General features: G+C 39.3%; 1 protein-coding gene and 1 long non-coding RNA gene across 4 annotated transcripts in view; one reads left to right on the top strand and one right to left on the bottom strand.

Annotated features, from left to right (window-relative positions):
* The window catches only part of LOC142044933 (uncharacterized), a 23269-nt gene extending 3244 nt beyond the window's left edge, over window positions 1-20025 (top strand). Inside the window, exons 3-4 of the long non-coding RNA XR_012654457.1 lie at window positions 5098-5190; window positions 19781-20025. This is a non-coding gene — a long non-coding RNA (uncharacterized LOC142044933). The remainder of the gene's footprint in view (window positions 1-5097; window positions 5191-19780) is intronic.
* MRPL42 (mitochondrial ribosomal protein L42) lies at window positions 9410-21357 on the bottom strand. 3 transcript variants are annotated; one of them, XM_075057938.1, is made up of 6 exons: window positions 21277-21357; window positions 19758-19920; window positions 16774-16837; window positions 15726-15810; window positions 14285-14448; window positions 9410-13016 (listed from the first exon to the last, which is right to left on the bottom strand). In XM_075057938.1, the coding sequence occupies exons 2-6, from the start codon at window positions 19837-19839 to the stop codon at window positions 12971-12973; spliced, it is 441 nt and encodes a 146-aa protein (XP_074914039.1). In that variant the 5' UTR covers window positions 19840-19920; window positions 21277-21357; the 3' UTR covers window positions 9410-12970. The 3 variants fall into 3 exon arrangements, with proteins under 3 accessions (XP_074914039.1, XP_074914040.1, XP_074914041.1); XM_075057939.1 differs by having other exon boundaries at window positions 19758-19864; window positions 21277-21351; XM_075057940.1 differs by lacking the exon at window positions 21277-21357 and adding an exon at window positions 16122-16191 and having other exon boundaries at window positions 19758-19925.
* Between the last annotated feature and the right edge of the window lie 778 nt (window positions 21358-22135).

The raw sequence follows: 22135 nt of genomic DNA on the forward strand, positions 1-22135 counted from the left end.
ATTAAGGGTAAGAAAAGGTGATTAAATTAAATTACTTTTGGGATTATGGGCCACATGTGGTGCATGAAACTACTTTAAGCTACTTTTTAGCTTCTTTGGGATTAGGATGTTTAATACATGCTTGGTCTGCCTTAAGTGTTTTACTATATAAAAAATTAGAACGGAGTAGGAGAAGGATGTGAAATGGAGAAAGAGAAAAGAAGCAGCAGACTGAAAACTCAGATTTCCATCATGTAAACAAAAAAAGGGTTTTTTTAATTTGCCATGCAACAAACAGTGATTCTTCTAAACAGAGTCACTAATGTGAAGAGAAAACTAGTTTATACAAATGGGGATTGAAAATTTGTAAGTACAATTCAGACCAAGTGCTTTATTTATTTTTAGTCTGTATGTTTTGGGTTAGCAATTCTAGGAGAAATATTGCCTGTATGTATACAGTTATGAATGCTTCTGAGCCAGTTTTAGAGGCGTATCAGCTGACTGGAGATGAAAGGCACAAACTTACGGGATCTCTGATTTCTTTTCCAGATACTTTCTACTATGCATGAGCGTTTTGGTTTGGGCAGTATATCATCCATATAGTAGATATTTTTAATCGAGATTTATATTAGTAGTGAAAACATCAACATTAAGAGTTCTTGAAAATCACAAGCAGAATATATTATGTTTCTGACTTGTTTTCAAACCTAAGTGCTCAAAAAGAGAAGGGGAGGGACGAGTGGATTTATTTTTTATTTTTCCTTTAGGCAAAAATCCCTTTCATGACCAAGGAAGGAGGCAACAATGTTTTTACAATAGTGTGAAGTGCCTGTTGCTAGAAATGACTTCCACTTTGTTCCTGAAAAGTATGCCAACTTTACTGGAGAGCTAGCATGCTGATTTATTTATATAATATGATGTAAGCGGAGGAGGGGGCAATGCATTTTTGGCCCAGCTGGTTTTGCTACCTTTGCTTTGATTTGCTGAAAAGGTTTACTGATTTATTTAGCTAGATTTCTCTAGCTACCTGGAAGAATACAAGGGGCCTTTCCTTGCTCTCTGCATCCTTACTTCCCAAAGATGCAGCACAGACTATCCATTATCCATGACATACCATTTGGTCAGATAAAATCCGCTTTAGTTAAAAGGCCAGCTATTGCTTATGATGTATTTCTATTTATTGACCATATTTTGACAAGTGTTTACCTGAACTGATCTAAATAACAGTGTATAACTGCCAGGGTTCCTCCCTGTCCTCTGATTACAGTGGTCAGGCAGCACGTCTGGTTCTCGAGCAGAGAAATGTGAATATTGAGCCTTTATCTCAAGCAAATTAGAACAAGTTAATTGTAGCTCCACACCACGAACAAGGTCCGCAACGCGAGCGAGCCCTTAGAGAATTTCTCACGCAGCAGTCAGGAGTAAGATTTGCTTATTTCACAAAGAGTTCCTAAAACATAATAAATACAGGAGAAAGAAAACAAATATTTTTGTAAATGGGATCACTCTGCTCTTTCCAGCTGCCCGAGGAACAGAATGTTTTGATGAAATAAATTATGATGTATACCAAACAATTTTACTCTTAACCAGCTGCCACCTTATTTCCTGCCATTTTTATCTATTCAGATGCGAACACTTTATCTTTCTTGACAATATACATTTGCTAAAGGAGAATAATAAAAAATTCAGTGAATAATTTCTATGAATCAGTGATGTTCTAGAAGAAAACAGCACTTGTAATTTAAAAGCAAACCATCAAGAGATAGCACTAAGGGAGCAGTACTTTGAAATAACATCCAGATTATTTTCTTTCAGAGGCAATTGAGAAAAAGAAGGACCATTTCTTTTAGTTCAGTGGATAGGTAGATGGATTATCACCGGCAAGCATGAAACTCTGACCATAAAAAGGTGGCATTTAAATCCTTCTCTCATATCATAACGTGCTTTATACTATTTAAAACTTACGGTAGCATCTAAAGGCCTCAGCTCCACTGAGTAAGAGTTTATCTAGACATACTTAGGATCTTCAGTTAAAAACATTAAATGTAGTGCTTTTACAGTTTCTCTAATTTACTATTTACAATTTAAAGTAAAAACAAAATAACATGAAAATAATTTGGCGGGACTTGATAAGGAAAAGTGGAATGTGGTGACACAGGGCACTAAGTATAAAAAAAAAAAAGATAATTTACACAGCAGTTTTCACCTTATACTACGTTAGTCTTCTTTATAAACAGCAGAATTCTGGTCTGTCACTTTGTTATTTTGTGAATTATCCAATTTCACTCTGACTAGAACTAGCTAAATATTGCTGAAAGTTGCCTGAGGATAGTCTGTAAATATACATGCTTTGACAGTGTTTTCTTCCCTATCATGCTTCCTTTTTATGAACACGATAGAAAAAAAGACTACTGGCAAGAACTGTTTTGATAGAAGTAATTTTAAACAACTACTAGGAGAGTATTTGCTATGGATTTCAATACTCAGATTATAAGATGCTGTGACTGTAATACTTATTTACCTTGGGGTTTTTGGCTGAAAAAGTGTGTATATGCCTGAGAAAGAGTGTATAGGTGTATACGTACACATACACATGTTCACAACCATGCTCTCTGAAGTTCTGGATTTTTGGAGAAACGTACACTCTTGTCTTTGTTTTAGAAAAATCCTAGAGATAGCACAGCTGAAAGCACTGTGAAATCTTGCATTCTCGTCCTAGATGCTGCCAGAAAAAACAAGCCTTTTATGCTTGAGGAGGCTTGAGATGTTTTCTTGCCAGTTGCGAGTCCTACTTCTCAAAGTAAAAGAGAGCAAGTAATGTCTGTGAAAAAAGTTTTCCTGACAGACGGACGGCATGCAAGCAGCTCTCCTGTGCTCTGCCAATCCATAAGTAATTAAAGTTCTCTTGTTGGCGAAGAGTCAGTTCTGCAACTAATAAGGAAAATTAAAACAGGTGATGCAGTGGCTATCTCCGAAGGAGAGAGTTTTGAGTGCAAAGTAAAATAAAGAAGAAACTGGGTTATATGTCTCTGAATAAATGGTCTCCCATCAGAAAAAGATTAATTTTAAATCACTGTTCTAGTTCTTATATTAAAGATTGTTTAATTCACCCAGAGCTATTTGGCCTTGAGGATGAATTCCTACAATTAAGTGTTTATGATTGAAAGTGCTGCTATGGAAAGCAGACAGATGAATATCATTTCAGGAGTACTGTGAATCATTAAGTGAGTTGTAGAACCTTTTCCTTGGCATGAGCCACTTTTAAATTTCAGACTAAGGCTATAATAGACTTCAGCATAAGGCCTGACATGTTGCTGTATTTAGGAGTTTGAATAACAGGATAATCAACATGCACTAATGTGTTTATATAATTTTAAACTTCTTACAGTTAATTGAAAATATGCTGCTTGTGGTATGTATGTGCATATGCTACTCGGATCGAGTACATTTTTCAGATTAGTGTGTTAAGTGTTAGTGTCAGGTAATGAACTTGACTTGCCCCTGATGTGTTGTCCTCTTTTGGCTCAAGACAGGCATGGCTGCTTTCCCTGCTTCAGCATAAAGAGAGGCTGGACGTGGAACATCACACAAACCTGAACAGATGACAAGAAAACAGCGCTAGCTGCCAACTACCTTCTCTCTCTTTATTTATCATGATTAGTGCTTGGTTTTTGTCAGGAAGGCTCAAGGCATCATCCTATAACTCATTGGCACGTTGTGAGGATGTAAACTGAAATACAGGCCAGACAGACTGGCATTTTTTGGGCTCAGCAGAGGAAACAGACACAGGGCTACTCTTCCTGGTTAAGGAGAGAGCGTTGGTCCACAGCTCGCCTTTTCTTGGCACTCCCTGTCCATTCCCAGGACTGCTTGCCCCTCCTGTAAGCAGTTTTGCCAGGTGTATGTGGAAATCAAAGCTCAAACAGTAGCAGATAAAACTGGATAGACTGCTTGAGGCAGTTACCATCTGCCCTTACACTGTACCTGAACCATCCTTCCCGCAGCTCTGGCAGAGCGCTGCCTGCAGCAGGGATGAGAAATTTAACTCGCACATCTCATCCTAAACAAGGTCAGCTTTCAGTCTGGGGTGTTAAGATCCACCCCGGTTTCAGCGTGGCTCAGAACTGCAGTCGTTCGGGAGCAGCTTCATGAGCTGTTTGGTCGTGAGGTGGCAAATTCTGTCACGGGGTGGGGTGAACGGTTGGGGATGAGAGTAGCAACTCCTTCAGCCATCTGATTTTAATCCCTTACCATATGTGACTTGAAGTCCTTAGATGCCCTCTACTGCCATATACCAGAATTAACAGATGGCTCTGTGTAACCAAATTCAGATTTGCTGAAGTTTGTTATTACCTCTCTGTAAATGAAGGGGGGAGGGGAAATCATATCCATAATTATTACAAAATATGCAAAGCCTTTCATAAAGTGCGAGTTTGGGCTAGACATCTTTTCTGACTTTCAGTGCCATTGCCCTGTATTTCAAAATTTTAACACTATTTTTAGCATTCTCCTCAGAGCTCACTTCTCTGATAAATTATCCCTCTGGGAATAAATTTGATCCAGAAAGATGCCTGAGGCACAGCAGAATTTTTCCCCAGCATTTCAGGCCACATCATGCTAGACGGAAGGAAGCTGCAAAACTGGCTGCTGTGGATCAGTCTCTGTTCTGGGAAGGAACTTAAGGATGCATTTAGCCATCGGATGTATCATTTGCATAAGACAGAACAGCAGGCAAGAGTCTGTATCTAAAATGGAACAAGAATTAATTTTCTGTCACATGGTTGCCTGTGTTAATGACATTTTTTTGTGTGCTGGCAGACACAAAGCAATTGCAAGTCAAACAGAACTAATCCTGGAGGGAATCACTCTACAGGCTCTAAGAATCAAGTGGTTTTGTGGTGCTTGAGCTTTAGCTGTGTTGGTTGTAGCAACTCCTTTTCCCTTCTAAAAGGAAAATCCAGCAAAACAATTCCACCTTTAATTCCCCAGCCCAGGTTCCTAACCCTGATTTGACTGAGTAGGTTTGGTCCAAATGAAATTAACAGCCACGTTTTGTTACATTTTTAAACATGCCTAACCTTTTCTGAGCACAGTCTATTACTGTTCATGTTACTCCAGGTGGTTGCCAGGGATGTTACAGATAGAAGCAGCCATGGCAGGAGGGAGCGTGAGCTTTCCAGTGGAACATGTGATGGCGGGGATCTGCTCCAGGTAAGTGAAGAGGGACATGTACAGGCGACATGCAGGAGGGCCTCTGCCAGGCCAGTAAAAAGATAAAGCTTGGGTTCATTGAAGGGGTGAGATTTCACACCACACATTCTTTTTCCCTTCAGCACAGTCCTCTGCTTTCAGGCACACTGGTCTAGAATATGCTACTTAGATTTTTCAGGAGCTTTTGTAATTTTTCCAGAACATAATCTTGAACTACCAGAAGTCCACAGCAAAATCTTGTTGTGAATGGTGGCTTTGTTCTGTGAGACTATTTCTGAAAATGCCTGGCGCTGTTAGCCGTTGCATAAAAGGCTGAAACATGAATTTGTTCATATGCTTTTGTTTTCAGCATGTTCATTCCTTCAACCCCTCCCCTTTCTCTCCAAGAAAAACGTGAAGCTCTTCAAGTCCTCCTGACAGGTGGGCTATATATTGTTACGGTGGCAAACCTGTGAAGCTATACCAATTTATACCACCCAACAATGGGGTCCATTGCATCTATTTTTACTACATACACGTTTTCCCAATTTCTTCATGTTCTTTCAATGGCATTTCTTTTTCTCTATCCATCAGGGAGTGAAATCCTGTGTCCAGAGAATGTAAATAACAGCTGTTTCCACTCAATTTGCATTTATATACTTAACACTTCAAAATAGATTATTTCTAGAAGCTTTCACAATCTAGTCAAAATTCCAGAGGTACTAGTGAGATGTTAATGAAATCCCTTTGGACTGGCTGATGGACAACAACAATGAAATTCCCCAAACAAGACTGATCAGTTATGCTTCTGACAGTTATACTTCAACAATCAATTGAAGCGTATCTTTTAATCTCCTTGGGCATTTTCAGGATCAGTTCCTTGGGCTGTTCTAGGGGGGTGAGAGTATGCCAGATAAAGAGATGAATTGTTAAAAAATCTGTGCTGAACTGGTAGTTTATTTCTAGCAAATTTAATTTATCATGTAAGCGCGGCTGAAAAGGGAAAAAACCCAAAACAACACCTGGCAAGTTATGTAAAGTGAAAAGCTTATTTGCCAGTGTCACATATTTTTAAATAAATAACCCCCTTATGTCCTGAGAATAACTGAAAAACAGCTCTTTGTTTTTTATATCACTATTTTCTTTTGTTGACATCTCACTAGCCCTGAAATGGAAACAGCATTTTTATTTAGTAATCCCTAAGTGAAGATCTTAAGAATTATGTCCAATTATTGGGTTTTTTCTCCAGAAAACTTTGAAAGGCTTTCACCTCATTTTTTTGCCAAATGCCTCAATTTGAACCATTTCTTTAGATTTCTTTGATCTTTTGAAGGTTGAGAATTACAGAACATTGACATTTAGTGATCTTTGGTACAGTTCATTTACTCCAATGTGGACTGTTGAAGATACTTGCTCCTAAACCTAGATTTTGTTTAGAGAAACGCACTTTTTTCTCTGCATATTTAATTTTGTTTATCCAGAAGAAAAAGCCTTTTATTTTTACAGGAGTCTCAATTGGGGCATCTCTCAACTGGACTGGACAATCTTGATGACTCAGGTTGTTTAGAGAACAGTAATTACGCGTGTGAGTTGCTGGTTTTGCATGTCTCAGTAAGCCTGTACCAGACTCATTCAGACTTCGTAGTCCGAACAGACAAAGACAATCTGAGCTCAGGTTATCTGTAAAAATGATGTGGGTCCCAACTACCTGATTTCAGAGGGTGTGCTTGTATTTCTAAATAAAAAAAGTCATAGATGCTAAGAGGCTTGGCTTATATTCACACTAGCTGGGACTAGTTCCCCCTAGAGCAGACTCCTATATTCGCATCCCACAGTACTCCTTAGACCCTTTCTGGTGCCCCTATAGACCCAACGTGCAGTTCTGGGTTTTTTGTGTATCTTTTCATTTGAAGTATCTGCAACTATGTAAAACTGTACTGCAGCCTGTGAGAAAAGTGCTTTCCTAGCCAGGGTATGTATTACATGTTCTGGGATGCGGTAATGTTTGAGTGTGCACAGTTAGCCTGAGCAGTTTCGAAGAGCATGTAGGATAAAGTCAAACAAGACGTGATCTTGGGAGCAGCGCTTGGTGTGAACTCTCCCTGCAGGGGTGCGCAGCCATTGCTTTGAAGAGGGCTAGGTGGAACTGGGGGAAGTACCAAAGAGGTGCGGGGATCAGCAGCCGGAGCTTGAGCCTCCTCCCCGGCCTGCAGCAGTAAGGAGATGCTCAGAGGGACCCTGAGTATCAGTCTGCTGCTGGGGACCACCTCTGGCTGAGGTAGTGTAGACACAGCTATTTTGACTGCAGGATAAACGCTTCGCTCTTAAAGAAGTATAAGGCTTCCCATGTATCGTTTCCATGAAGTCATGAGTTATGATCAAGATTTTATTGAAGCAAAACACTCACCTAGTTTCAGTGATTCAAGGTTTTGCCCTCAGACTGGACAAGGACTGGCTAAGCACTGTGTAGGTACTAAGCACAGCTGCTCTCCATCAGGACCACCACTGCCCTTCTCTTCACAGGCCACTGTGAAGCCTTACCAGTGGCCTCTTTGGGCTCATTTCAAATATTTTTCTTCAACAAATATGGCCATATAAAGTCAATGAATTGTAACCCATGCAGCCAACACACTGCATGTTTACTTTAGATTTGAACATAAAAATATACGCTCTAGAAAGGGAATTTCTCTGCTGTTTTTCTTATCTCTGCTTATGGTGAACTTTGCATGAATTTTGCACTGTGCCTTTACTCTGGATAGGAAATCCTTTTTCTTAATCTAACTCTAAAACTTCTGGAACTTGCTGCCACCCTCAGTTTCCCCATCACTAATGCCAAGATTTTAACTGTATGAAAAACAGTGTGGGAGAAAGGGAGTTTTATAAAGATACAAGGTACTCTTGGAAAATAACAAGTGAACCCGTACTTAAACCAGTCAGGATTAAAAATTACAAAACAACAAAAAATATGAAAAGGGATGCGAAGCCTTAAGCTACTGTGTACTGACCAATTGTTAACTAATTAGGGGGTCAATGAAAATTTTTTCCTGGTATTAGTTTATTACTCATTTGAAATCCTCAGTGTGTCTTAATTAAACCAGATGGTGAAGATCACTGCTGCAGCACAGCTCTGATCCAGTATAACTCCTACAGATGTTGACTTCAGAAAAATGCTACTTAGCTTATTATTTAAACAAATACAACATAAATTTGAGTAATGAGAAAGACTAGCAGTATTTAAGAAACACTAATCTTTACATAAAACTATAAAGCTCTGTTTTGTTAGCGTGAGTAGGAAATATGTTTGTATAGTAGGGTTATGCTTTAATAGTTTAAACTCTTACTTAGGTTAATTTTTATTCTACGTGCTAATGGCTTGATGCAGTAGCCTAATTTAACAGTCACTTTTCACTGTTTATTTAAATTTTCCATGATACTTACCTGGTTAAACTTTTATTAGTTTTGGCAGAAGAGATGCTAAGCAGCAGCTCTTCCAGAATTTTTTTTTTCTATGATATCTCATATTTTACTGGTAGGGAGATTCTTTTGCTGAGGAACTGTAAACTTCGGTAGCCGTCAAAACCAGCCTTATTTAAAATGGTAAATTGCCTCTGACCCAAGACTGATTTTCATCTTGACAAACAGTAAAGCTGAATATAAGCACAACTGTTTTCTGTATTTATTACTTACTTGATTTTTCCAAAAGACTAATTGGCAAAGTTTCTCAGTTCTACTGGCCGCTCCAACCTCCTGTGGTGCCTCCAGGCAATGAAAAAACTTTGCAATACCTTGATTATCATTTCTCACCTACATCATGACACTTAATAAGGTGGTACTCCAGGCCAGAAACTTTTACTTCTCTAGAAGCCACACAGTGCAAAGTTGCTGACCAGACACACTGTTTGGTTCATGCAGCATCCACATAGCTCCCGCCTTCTGACATGCAGTGTCCTAACAGCTCCAGTTATATACAGCAGAACTAACATTCTGTGTAAATTGAAATTTTCAGATAATTCTGTGCAAGCTACCCAGTAAATTATCATTTATTGTGTTCATTTTTCTGAAAGTACCTAGGGGTAACAGTTGTGATCATGAGCTCATTAGGAGAGGTGCTATAAAGATACATAAAATAAGAAATTATCTTATTTGTCCTGTGACTACACATCAAATGAAAAAAAAAACCCAACAGCTTAATTATTACCTTTTAAGCATTGGAGTGTTGATTAAATATAAGGAGGCAAGATTGAAATAATATACACAATTTATTCAAAACTACAAATTAAACATGTGTGAATTACTCTATACAGAAAACAAAGAGTTCCTATATATGGACTACATGCTATCAAAGGGTAGCAGAAACAGCAAAAATGTTTTTATCTTAAGTGGAGTATTTTTCTTTTACATATATGCTCTCTTAAATTAAAAAAAAAAAGGAAGGCTGCTTTCCTTTGCTCTGATACAGGCAAGTGCATCTCAGCTAAACTTCATGCTCCCTTCATAGACAAGAAGGAAAAAGCACCTCCAGAGAACAATTTGTGTCACATATTCTAGACAGTAAAATCTTAAAATAAGATCACCTACCTTGTGTAGGTATGTACTTTTTTTGTTTCAGTTGACTACAAGGGGTCCCATTACTGCTCCACTGTTGGCTCATTTTTTCACAACCGGGAGGGTGGGGCTTTTTTTGTTTTAAGTGTGAACATACATCTCTGCTACACATTACAAAAGTCAAATCAGTCAAAGCAAACAGGCAAGTCCCACAAAAGACCCCTTGAATCCAACCACTTTCTAACCTGCTAGGGAGCTCCTTTTTTCTTAAGTACTTACAAATTTAACCAAAGAACAGCTAATGCATATCTCGCATGGTATTAAATTTGATGATACAGCTAAATCCTCTAGGGTTTCAGACAAATCCAGTTGCGTTATTGTGCAAGATTGCCTCCTGGTGGTAGTACCAAGAATATGCAGAACAACAATTTGCCCATAGAAAAGGCAAAACATTTCCACAGCAATGAGCCTAATAAGGTCTGAAACACTTAACTACTAGACACAAAGCAAATGGCTAAGTGCCTAAAATTGGATAAAAAACACCAGAGCAGCCTTAACGTTCAGTGAATTTTATGCAATTAAAGTTTTCAATTACAAAGAACAAGAGCAACAGAAAACAGAAATCCCAAACTAACTTTCAGACGGATTATTCTTCTGCGTAGAAGGGGGACAAGAATCAAATGGAGGGATTCTAATTCCAAGTTTTCAAGTGAAGAGAAACAGAGAAGGCAGCTTTATGTAGTTGTTCAAGGCCTAGAAAATCAGGGGGACTGCTTGGAATTACTGTGAGAGCAGGATTTTAATTAGGTCATGCTTCAGATGACCCAGGAGAAAGATTTAGTAGAAGAGAACATAGAAAGATTGAGAGTGGCAGCGTAATGTGGGCAAAGATTTTAAAATACCAATTTTATGAATTAATGTAGTGACAAAATGGCAGAGGGTACACATAGTGAATGTGTTTTAGACTCAGTTTCCAGTAACTGGTCAGAACAGGAAGTACTTTAAAGATAGCAGTCCAGCACATCACAGATATTTAGCCCTCAAAATGCCTGAAAAGCATCCAAAAATGTTTCCCAAACATTGAGAAATCCAACATTTCTACAGTGATTGTGGATGTTTGGTCATAAACAGGGTTTGACAGGCAAGAACAGACAAACGTGGTAACAGAAGGCTTCTGTAAAGCAAAATGTCTTACTATTATTAGGCAGCAATAAGCAAAAGTATCAGGGAGAAGAAGGGGGAAAATAATTGAAAGTTTAAATTAATCCAAGGATATCTTTTCTTAGGCTGGAGTGAAGTCAAACAGTGACAAATTAGGTCTCAGCTTCCCAGAAATAAAGGGGGCTCGATTTTATGCAGTGGAATGCCACAGAACACTAACCATGAGATATAAGCTGCTCACTTATGGACCAGTGTCAGTACCAGGCACAATGAATTGATGAAAATGCTACGGTGTGTTGTACTACAAATTACTAAAAAGTATTGAAAAAGTTATATTCTAGGTAGAAAAAAATAATTATTTTCATGTGATTGAACTTGCAGAGTAAGCAGCAATCCTTTTCATACACACAATAGACATTCCTTCATGATAGCACGTTTGTTACCACGCGAACAACACATCGTATAATACAGAGCCAAAATCACTTGGCTGATGTAGGCTGAAACATGGACTCAGATCTTACAAGCCTAACAGAGAGAATAAGCAAAACAATTTCATGCTCTGCCATCATAAACCATTATCAGCTAACTGGCATTCGGATTTAAAAATGCATTTTTTAAAATAATACCAAGATAAATACTTAACTAGCTTTACATAAAAATTTTCCAGAAGTACTTAAAGGCAGTCTTTTTACACACATCCAACATTGCTTTTTTCACAATTAAATTAAAGGAAAAAAGCTTACTGAGTAATAACTTTAGAAAAGTAAGTGTTCTTTATAGCAACAATGACCAGGATTAGAGACTTTATGTAGTACTCAACTTCTAGCAAGATGTGTAGATAACACATGTTGGCAAAATTATACTAGACTAAGAGAAGAAACAAGAACCTTCCTAGCTTATCCAAGTTGCTTTGAAAGGAGATACAATCAAAATGTATAACATATATTGGACAATTATTTTCTGATTATTTATGAGTATCTGCTAAGAAGACTTCATGAAGTCACCGGGATCTCTGCTGAGGCACAATGTTCCAAGCTAGCCCACTCTCTAAGAAGGCTGATGCCTCAAACTGTAGACTGGAGTAAAATACCTCCTTTTCCTGAGAAAAAAATGCTAGATGACATAGAATATTAGAATAGCAGAAACATTTAAGTACTACAAAATGCTAAAACTATGAAGTAAAATCACACAACATTAATTTAAAGCATTTCATATAACAAAGGGCCAATCCTTCTCCCTAGATAAGATAGAAAGAGCTGGGAGTCTTCACCGATTACCCTGCTGAGGCAAAGAACTCTTCCTCCCCTGAGCTTACAGCTATTCCAGTTTCTATACAAATACAGCATCCTCACTGAGCAGTAGTTGGGGTGGGGTTAAAAAAACAAAACCAACCCCTCATGCTCCCCACCCCACCCCCCAAACACACACAGAAGTTCTCTCAGACATGTGGGAATGCTGGGTGATTTACTATGCCTTGGAAGCTACAATTAACAATTAGTTGGCCAGTTTTCAGTACATGACAATAGCCTTAAATACAATCACTTGGCTGATGTAGGATTAAACATGGAATCAGATGTCTTCCAAGTCTAACAGAAAAAGCAAAACTATTTCATTGTTTTCAAAAATACCTCTCATGATATTTTTCATCAATACTATTTCATTAATACCTCAGGATTAAAGCTCACCTGCATTTCAGTTACTACATTTCTAAATTACCCCCCCAAAGTAACACCAAACCCTAACGTGTCCAGTTCTAGACTTCCCATTTTGACATACTACTTCTATGCATTCACTTTACCAATGATGAGCCCTTGACCTAGTTTAATCAAGGACTTCATCACCTGTTAAATCCAGCTCTAAGACTAGCACATTCACTGACCGCACGTATACAATAGCCTTCACTGGATCCTTGTTTCAACAGTGCAGTTTTGTTGTTCTTCTGTCAACTAGCTGAAGTAGAAAGTAAGAGTCAAATTTAGTTAAGCATGTTTTACTTATAGCACTCACACTGAATTGCCAAACATCTCACATTCTGTAATTTTTATTTCCCATAAAGATTAATAGCAAAGTGCTGATGAACAAGAAATTATCTTCATTATCTGTCTTTAGGAGGATTAGGATTCTTGCGTCTTCTATGATACCTAGAAGAAAAAAAGGCTGCAGTGAATGCAAGCTTTGGAGAGTCTTTGATTCTCCTGATATTTTTCCCCCTGGTGAGTGATCTGGAGGTTACACAAGTAACCAAGACACAAGATACATGAGCACTCATTAGATGTAATCTCTGTTGTTCACGGAGTTACATAACGCTACTCATTTCTATTGCTACATCTGCTACAAGCATGCAATAATCCAATCAATTCTACAGCTGAATAGGTACAAAGGCTGCTGTTTATTCTTAATCCTTTGTGTGAAGTTAATTTTCTTACATGGTCAGCTTTTCCTTTGGCTAAAATGATTGCTACAGAACAAAGAGACTTGATGTTTAAAGGAGTTATGCCAGACTGTACATTAAATAGTGTAATATTTTGCAGACAAACTAAAAAACAAACTCTTCACAACAAAAATGATCCCTACTTTCCTCTTAATTGCCCACCCTAAAACAATGAAGATCCTCTTTGATGCTCATTAAAGTGACAGCTACCCCCTTTGGCCATAGAAAGTTCTACAATTTCATTCCTTTTATCTACTCCCAAAACACAGTAATTAAGAAGTTTTCTGTGGACAAACAAAAAAATTAAAAAATCTGCCTTTATCAAGTCTCCATAGCTATAAATTGGCAGCTACCAAAAGGTGTAGTAACATGGACTGGAAAGGAGTAACACAAACTAGAATGCCATTTGTTTCCAGTGGTATATCTGAATGTATATAGTTCTTTAAGCTCAGTCATGCATATTTGCATCTCTCCTCCTCCTAGCTTTCTGAGTACAAGGCACACCAAGGTGCACTTTTCACCATTTCAAATGAAAAACCTCTACTATTCTTAAGTCTGAGAATCATCCCATTAAGTTTTTTTTCTGAAAAGCTGTTAAGGAATAGACTATTCATGTTTCCAAGCTGTATTTGGTTATATTCATTGAAAATATTTTACATACTAGATTCTCTTATGCTGACTTCACTTATGCAACTTCAATATTAATCACCCGAACCAGTAGCTAACTAGATGGTATGGAAAATTCCTACTCCATGACATATTTTACAAAAAAAAGTTGCAAAGAGTCAGCATTAAAAAAACCTTATGAAATACAGTCTTCCATTTACACAACACTGCATTTAAGATTTTACGTAGTAGCCCATATGCTAACAGTATCTTGTCTCACATGACTTAACCTAGGTTGAATCTAGTCATTAAATTATTCCTGTATCTCCTTTTACATCCCAAAGGAACAAACATTGAAAAGAAAATACTTACTGTCCCACAGGATACCAGCGATGTTTTGTTGTGTAAAACATTTTGCTGAGCTCTTCAATTGTAGGACCTCTCTTGTTCTTTAGCTCTTCTTCATTCAGTCTGGATTTCAAAACTTGATCAAGGGTTTCTTCTGTATTATTCACTGGATCTGGCCGTGGTATGGGCTATAAAGACAGTAGTGTATATATTTCCTTCTTCTCCTTTTTTTGAGAAAATCAAAAAGCCAAGCTACATAGATAGCATTACAATTTACTCTTAACAGCTGAAACCAAAGGAATAGAGAAGAATGCCTGTAATTGTAAAGGCTGTTTATCACCATCCCCTGCACCCCCCCAAACAAAGCCACATCACTGAGGACCAGATGTCTAGAAACATCTAATTACCCCAGGTGCTACAGCTGATTACCCTACCCCTAAAATCAGCACTCCTGTCATCATTATTGCTGATCTCCTCCTTACAATTCACTAGCTGAATCATAAGCTTCAGTTCTACTAATACAAAAGTACTCGTATTATTCCTATTTAGAAATTTATTCAGTGACGATCTTCATTACTAAAAAAGCTTTTAGATGATTTGTACCTTGGAGAAGAATGTCACTTCCTAATTACCTGTGCATCTGGTAAGACCAAGACATTTGTTCTCGACCTGAAACCTAACTACTAGCACCGTACAAATATTTTTCCTCGGTTTAGTCTTGTTTTTCCTGAGAGACATGCAACTGATAGGTTTAAAAATAGCGATATGTAACTTGCAGGCAAAGAGTGCTAAATTTTAAGTTTTCAATGGAGAATTTTCATATTGGGTACTTCAGCAATGCAGCTACCATTTGCAGTATTTTATTAGCTCATGAGAACTAGAAATTGAAACAAAAAGTGTACACTAGAAAAGTTTATGTAGACTTACTTTTGTCAGTGTAAAGAGCACACTGAAAATACTACTGATAGATAAAAATTCAGTATTTAAAGTTCTTTGTGGGATTTATGAACCCAGAGTGCTGAATGGAATTTAAAGCTCAAGTTGAAAACAGCAGCAGCACTCCTTTACATCCTCTTGCCCAGACTGCGGCATCTGTACACAGTAGGACATGTGAACCACAACCTGCATTTCAAACATCCTCCCTGAGGAGTACACTCGTAGACAGACGCTAGTTTTCTCTGTAGTGCACAAGTATTTGAATGCCTCATTTAATTCTGTTTGAGTTACTACATGCTGTGATATCTGAGCATTTCTTACTCTGCAACTTTCCCTCAATTTAACTAAGAATAAGGTCCTGCTGATGGCAGCAGCTATATTGATCGTTTGCTTACTTCACAGACATGCTGATCACATACTAAAAATTACATCAGTATTTCAAATAAAAAAAAAAAAGATGCCCTCAAAATTATGAGCTACTTATGCCTTTATGAGAGTAAGAAACATAAATGTGTACATTTGGACATACTTTTGTATGCTCGTATGGAATCTCAAGCGAAGGGTGGTAGCACACAATTGTCTTCAAATCTGACGTCACTGCAAGTTCCACTTTGCTATAAAAATAAAAACTTACACTCTTAAATATATCCCTTACAATTTTCAGAAATGCTGAGCAACTAAGCAGTCCGAGTCCCGAAGAAAACAAGATTTGATCTTGCATTTATGAATTCTTAATAATCTTCTATAAAATAAACCCTTATAAAATAAGGGTCACAAATACTTGATCAGAACTTCCTTTTTTTTTTTTCCCAGCCATCTTCAAGTTTCTTTTTTTGGATGGAGAGGAAAAAAGGGGTAAAATAAAGGATTAAAGATAGCTGGGAATATGGGTTAGGAAGAAGTCTTTAACACTTTGAATACTTGCATATAAAACTGTCGCAACAGATGGGGATAATGATCTCTAGGACAACATGCCTTTATAAGCAGTATGGCACCTACAAAAGAAAGAATAGGAAACAAAGCTCTGTTTGGGGTTCCAACTTTTAGAGTTGGTAAAAGATGATGAGCATGATGAACAAAAAGTCCTACTGAGAGGTTCTTTGAGGGAGTATGACTCTCTTCTCACCCTTCTTCCTTACTAACTTCCATGACACATTAGCTTCCTAAAACCTTGTATGACATGGATGCTGCGTTTCTCACTGTATTTCTATCATCTTTTCCAGTTTCCTACTCAAGTTTCCCATGCAGCAGTACAAAAATACCTGGACTTTGTCTTAACAACAAGCATTAATGAAAATGACTGTTCTTTAGCTACTTTTGCTGTTCCACAAACAAAACTGCAGGGGTCCTGGTGTTATCACCATGTTTAGAATGAGTCCTGCATGATTTTTCATTACACTCATTTTTTTAAATACTAACTTCACAATCATTATGATCAGAAACAGTACTTTAGTTAAAATATCCAAAAGTGGCAGAAGATTTATTTTATACCATTATATGACAACTTCACAACAGAGAAAGTAGCCCTGGAATAAGTGTTACATGAAAAGGCCACGCATCAAAGTGCCTTTAAGTACCAGTTGTAGTCTTCAGGGAGAACCGAGTATGTAGATTTACGGCAAGCATGATATACTGCTCCATCTGCAAAAAAAAAACAACAAACCAACAACCAAACACGTAAAGAGCACTAATGTAAAAACAGAGAGCTGTGCCAAATTTAAGAATGCTTACATTTTCATTCCATTTTAAGTCTTAATCAGGGATTATAATCATACTCAGTTTTAGATTAACAAAATCCAAATACTGTCTAAACAGAAGTTCACTTTACTACACAGATTTCTAGTGCAATCAAAAAATACAGTATCTTGGTAGCTATGGCCTACATTTACCTTTCCAGTTGTACTGTCTTCCTAAGAAAAATCACAGTATGAACACAATACCTACGGATTTCACCATTAGCGTGTATTTTTTATATATGCAAAGAACATTACCTTATGACTTACAGGGAAGATCATGATTTCATTCATAGCAATATTTATTATAAAAATCAAATGCATACTTTGCTGGCAACTGCTATACAAAACACAAAGCTATAACGTCTTGTGATAGCAAGATGTTGTCCTGCTGTAACACTAGAGAACTTTACCCCTTTCCCCAGGTTCCTGTTGGGCTCCAAGGAAAGCAATCCAAGAATTACAAGTAGTAAAGAAGGCCAACAGCATCCAGGACTGTACTAAGTGGACCAAGGGAAGGGATTATCTCCCTCTACTCAGCACCTGTCAGACCACATCCAGATACTATGGCCAGTTTGGGGCCCTTTTATTAAAGATAAACTTGAACGACTTCAGCAAAAGCCTGCCAAGATGGTCAGGGGCTGCAGCACCTGCCCTGTGGTGAGAGGCTGAGGGACTAGAGCTGGCTCAGCCTGGAGCAGAGACAGTTTTGGGAGACCCAAGAGCAGCCCCCAGCAACTATGTATGAGGACTGGGGCTATTGAGAGGGAGCCAGTCTGTTCACAGGGGTGCATGGTGGGAGGACATGAAACAATAAGTTGAAGTGAGAGGCTCTGACTAGATAGGTAGAGAAACGTTTTCCTCGTGAATACAGCCAACCAGTGGGACTGGGGCCCAGGCAGGTTTGTGCAATCTCCATCCTTGGAGACTTCAAAGACCCAGCTGGACAAAGCCCTGAGCGACCTGGTGGGATTGCAGAGCTGAGCCTGCTTTGAGCAGGAGGTTGGACCACAGACCACCCAAAGTCCCTTCCAACTGAGTTTTCCCACAATTCCATTTCCGATTTTTCATAGAATCATTTAGGTTGGAAAAGACATCCAAGATCAAGTCCAACTGTAAACCTAACGTGAGGTGTTAAATAGTGTCCTGGTTTCAACTGGGATAGAGTTAATTGTCTTCCTAGTAGCTGGTACAGTGCTGCGTTTTGAGTTCAGTATGCAAAGAATATTGATAACACACTGATGTTTTCAGTTGTTGCGCAGTAGCGTTTATACCAAGTCAAGGATTTTTCAGCTTCTCATGCCCAGCCAGCGAGAAAGCTGGAGGGGCACAAGAAGCTGGGAGGGCACACAGCCAGGACAGCTGACCCAAACTGGTCAAAAGGGTATTCCATACCATGTGACGTCATGCCCAGTATATAAACTGGGGGGAGGTGGCCTGGGGGGTAATCGCTGCTCGGGAGCTAACTGGGCATCGGTCAGCAAGTGGTGAGCAATTGCATTGTGCATCACTTGTTTTGTATATTCCAATTCTTTTATTGTCTTTTTATTATTATCATCATTATTAGTTTCTTCTTTTTTGTTCTATTAAACTGTTCTTAGCTCAACCCACGAGTTTTACTTTTTTTCCCCTGATTCTCTCCCCCATCCCACTGGGTGGGGGGGAGTGAGTGAGCAGCTGCATGGTGCTTAGCTGCTGGCTGGGGTTAAACCGTGACAAATAGTAACAGCCCCTTGTATAGGAACCATACCATAAGGCATCTTGCCTTCCGCAACTGTGTAGGTACGCATGCCTAAGGTGGGCCTGGCAGGTGCCTGTAGTTGACTTTTACTGGCAAACTCTTTCCTTTACTGCCAAAACCTGACACAAATCCACATGTAAGTTTCTGAGTCCAGTCAAGCTTCTTCTACCACTACACTTTAAGAACTGAATTATGATCACAAGAACTAAGTCTTTGCATGTTCTGAGCCTTCTGTTTTCAAATAAGTCATAAAAACATTTCAGCTTTTTTCTGACATGTTATTTTATGTAGACCATGTTTAGTTTTAATACAAACAGGATTCTTCTTGGCTGTTCATAATGGAGGGGGAGAACGTTCTGTGTGTCAAAACTGGGAAAGCTGAAAGAACCAAAAAGAAACTTTTGTGTAGGTATTTTCCTCTCAGAAATATTTAAATTTAAGAATTTTACATTTAAGATATAGCTAATATACTTAAATATATATTTTTAGATATAAAATTCTTAAATTTAGAATTTCTGTTAGCACTTCCATGCTTCAGTTCTTCCAATTAAATCATTCTTAGTTATTAAGAAGTTGAGTTCTGGTAAAATATTACTGTAAATAGTTCATATTTCTTCCTAAGATTTATTTCCCTTCCTTGCCCACTAACCTCTAAAATGTAACTTCTCCATTATATTTTCTCCATTCCTCTCTTTTCTACCACCTTTACTATCTCCCCTACATCTTTCTATTGACATCTAAAACATGGACAGAAATCTAAGAAATAATATTGCCTGTTTCCACTTGTTCTCTGTTTATGTTAAGTAATGAGATTTTACTGTAGCCTATTCTCACCACTGTTTGTATATCTGAAAAAATAATCAGTGGTAAGAGGGGTGGTATTTACAAGCTAATGAATAAATTAGAGGACCATCAAAAACCAAATCAAGATATCCTTTAACTATAAGCAGAGAACATGGAATATCAGACTTGATTCTGTTCAAGTGAAAATTCACTTCCGTGCTGCCACTGCTTTAAACAGGACAAGACAGAAGGTCTCAAAGAACAAGTTTTAATATAGGACTTCTACAATTTCATCACTACTTACTCTGTAGCGGGGCCCGCCTACAGGTTGCTACTGAACGCATCCAGAAGAGGCTGGACCATGCGGTTCTGAGCGATGTTGCCATGCTGACAGCAGGGAGGAAACCAGTCCTGGACAAGACAGAACTCAAATGGACACCGTATCCTTTTTTTCTGCAGAACACCCTCTGAAAGAAACCAGTTTCGTAACTGTTCAGGGTACAAAAGACCTACAATTTAATTTCTTGAATATCTTAAGGTTAAATAAAATGTGTGCAGTCTATTTGTCATTATTTATCAGTTGTTTAGAAGTCCTTATTATTTAAGATACTGGCACCTGCTTCCTTAATAGTCAAATGTGGTACACTATTTACTGAGAGGTACTCTTTGAAGGTACGTCATTAACTCCAAAAAAAAAAGTTTCCAAGCTTGGGTCTTCTCACAGTTTTTCTACTGGTATTCACCCACCTAAGTTTTCCATCCTTCCTTCAGCACACTCCACAGAATTATTCCTGAAACATGCTTTTCCTGTTCACAATGTAAATATCACCCAGTACAAAAACAGAATTACTTATAAATAACACCTGTTGTGGTTTAACAAACACTCTAGATGCAGTTGGTTTCATCCATCCTAAAAGTAATACACCTAAAAGCTACGAAAACACCATTTAAAATACCTTAAATATTACCCAAATTTCACAGAAGCAGAAAGACACATATAAAGATGACCTTAAGTTTTCATTATCTACAGGGAAAAAAAAAAAATTGCTTCAAAGGGAAACTTTTAACGATGCTTAAAAAACATAACTGGAGACAGCTTAAAGACGTACTCATAAAAAAAGAAAGAAACAAGACCTCTTTAAAACTACTTTGTATTTAGCACTTCAGAACATCACCAGAAGTGTACGTTTTCCAATTTTGACAAATAATCATCCATGGTTTTCTTTACCGGTGACAAGCGCTGCTGAAGTCAGCGAACGCTCACAGAGCGCCTCCAGAGCTGCTCATAACTTTCCTCTGAACTCATTAACAGAAGAGGTGTGAGGAATGGGGCGGACGGGGCCCACCTTGTCCAAGGTCAGGCCTCCAGCACCTCACCCAGCTCCCCAGTTTAAGTGGGGGCACTCCCACCCCTGCGACAACACACACAAAACTCCTCACGGTCCCTCAGCAGCAAGCAGGAACACGAAACCCAGCACTTCTATTATTAAAGAAAATATTTAGCTTAAAAGTCACTAATCCGCCAAAGCAAGCCAAAGAGTACCCCTCATAAAAAACGGATCTGCAGGCTATTAAAAAAAGCCCCCCAGTGCTAGACAGCGATTTAACCCCTCTAGAAGTACCCGAGCCCCCCTCCCCCGGCCCAATTCGCAGGCCTAGCTCGCGGTTCCCCTCACCGGCCGGGCGCGACCTTGTCATCAACTGCAAAACCGATGTGGGGACGGGAGGGAAGCGCTGCACAACGCGACCCTCCAGCGAAAACGGCCCGACCGCGGCAACCGCAGCCAGGCGGGAACAACCACCCCCAGCGGCCCGCCCGTTACCTGCGCGGACTCCGCCGCTTCCCCTCAGCAGCCCGCCGCCGGCCACCGCGCCGGAAGCCGGCACAGCCCACTTCCGCTTCCGGCGGCAGCGGGTCCTCAGCCCCGCGGCATGCCGGGAGACGTAGTGCGGGTGGGCGGGGCCTCCCGCCGGGTGGGGCTTCCCGCCCTGCCTGGCCCCGCCTCCCGCAGCCAGTCCTGAGGTGGAGGCGCTGAGGTGGTGTATCGGCTGTGGAATAAACGCCTCAAATCCCGTCATTTGAAGGGGCATCTGTGACTTTATGGGTTATTTCGCAAGATGGTGAGCGTAGCCTGCCTGCCTTCCGGGTTAAATTACGCAGTGGCCGCAGCAGCCCCCTCTGTTCAGCTGGAAAACCTTGGCAGTACCTGTCACACCTCCTCGTGGGCAAGGCCTGGGTTTTACCTACGTGAAATAGCGCATTTCAGATATTTAAGGCAGGCAGAAAACTCACCTGAATGCCACGGGCCCACTGCTGCTCTGCGGCTGCTTGCTTTGCTTTCGGAGACCTGAGTCCCAAAGCGTTTCAAAGACTATTATATTTACACAACATTGATAAAAGACAAGGAATAGAGACGCAAATCAATTACCTGACCTGGTAATTGTAGTACCTCTAGTACCTGACATGGCACCATGGCTTTCACACACCCAGGAGCCATCTCGAACTCCCATCAGCCAGCCGTGTCTCGGTTCCTTGCACAGAAGGGGGAGAGTTTCGGATAATACCTCCCAAAAAGGCTGCGACCTCTTCCAGACATCTTCAAACCAGTGCACCTTTTCTGGTCGTTGGCTGCGGTACAGCAATTTCATACAGTCGTCGCTGGAAGCCTCACAATTTTAGCA

This window comes from Buteo buteo, chromosome 26 (genome assembly GCF_964188355.1).
Source record: "Buteo buteo chromosome 26, bButBut1.hap1.1, whole genome shotgun sequence".
Lineage (NCBI taxonomy): Eukaryota > Metazoa > Chordata > Aves > Accipitriformes > Accipitridae > Buteo > Buteo buteo.

What these genes read in the sequence shown, in the direction of transcription:
- MRPL42 (XM_075057938.1), bottom strand. Translation starts at nt 19,839, where the DNA reads ATGGCAACATCGCTCAGAACCGCATGGTCCAGCCTCTTCTGGATGCGT. An exon ending in TTCCATACGAGCATACAAAA is followed by an intron (nt 14,449 to 15,725) that starts GTATGTCCAAAT and finishes CTGTCTTTATAG; the next exon opens with CCCATACCACGGCCAGATCC. An exon ending in CGCTGGTATCCTGTGGGACA is followed by an intron (nt 13,017 to 14,284) that starts GTAAGTATTTTC and finishes TTTTTCTTCTAG; the next exon opens with GTATCATAGAAGACGCAAGA.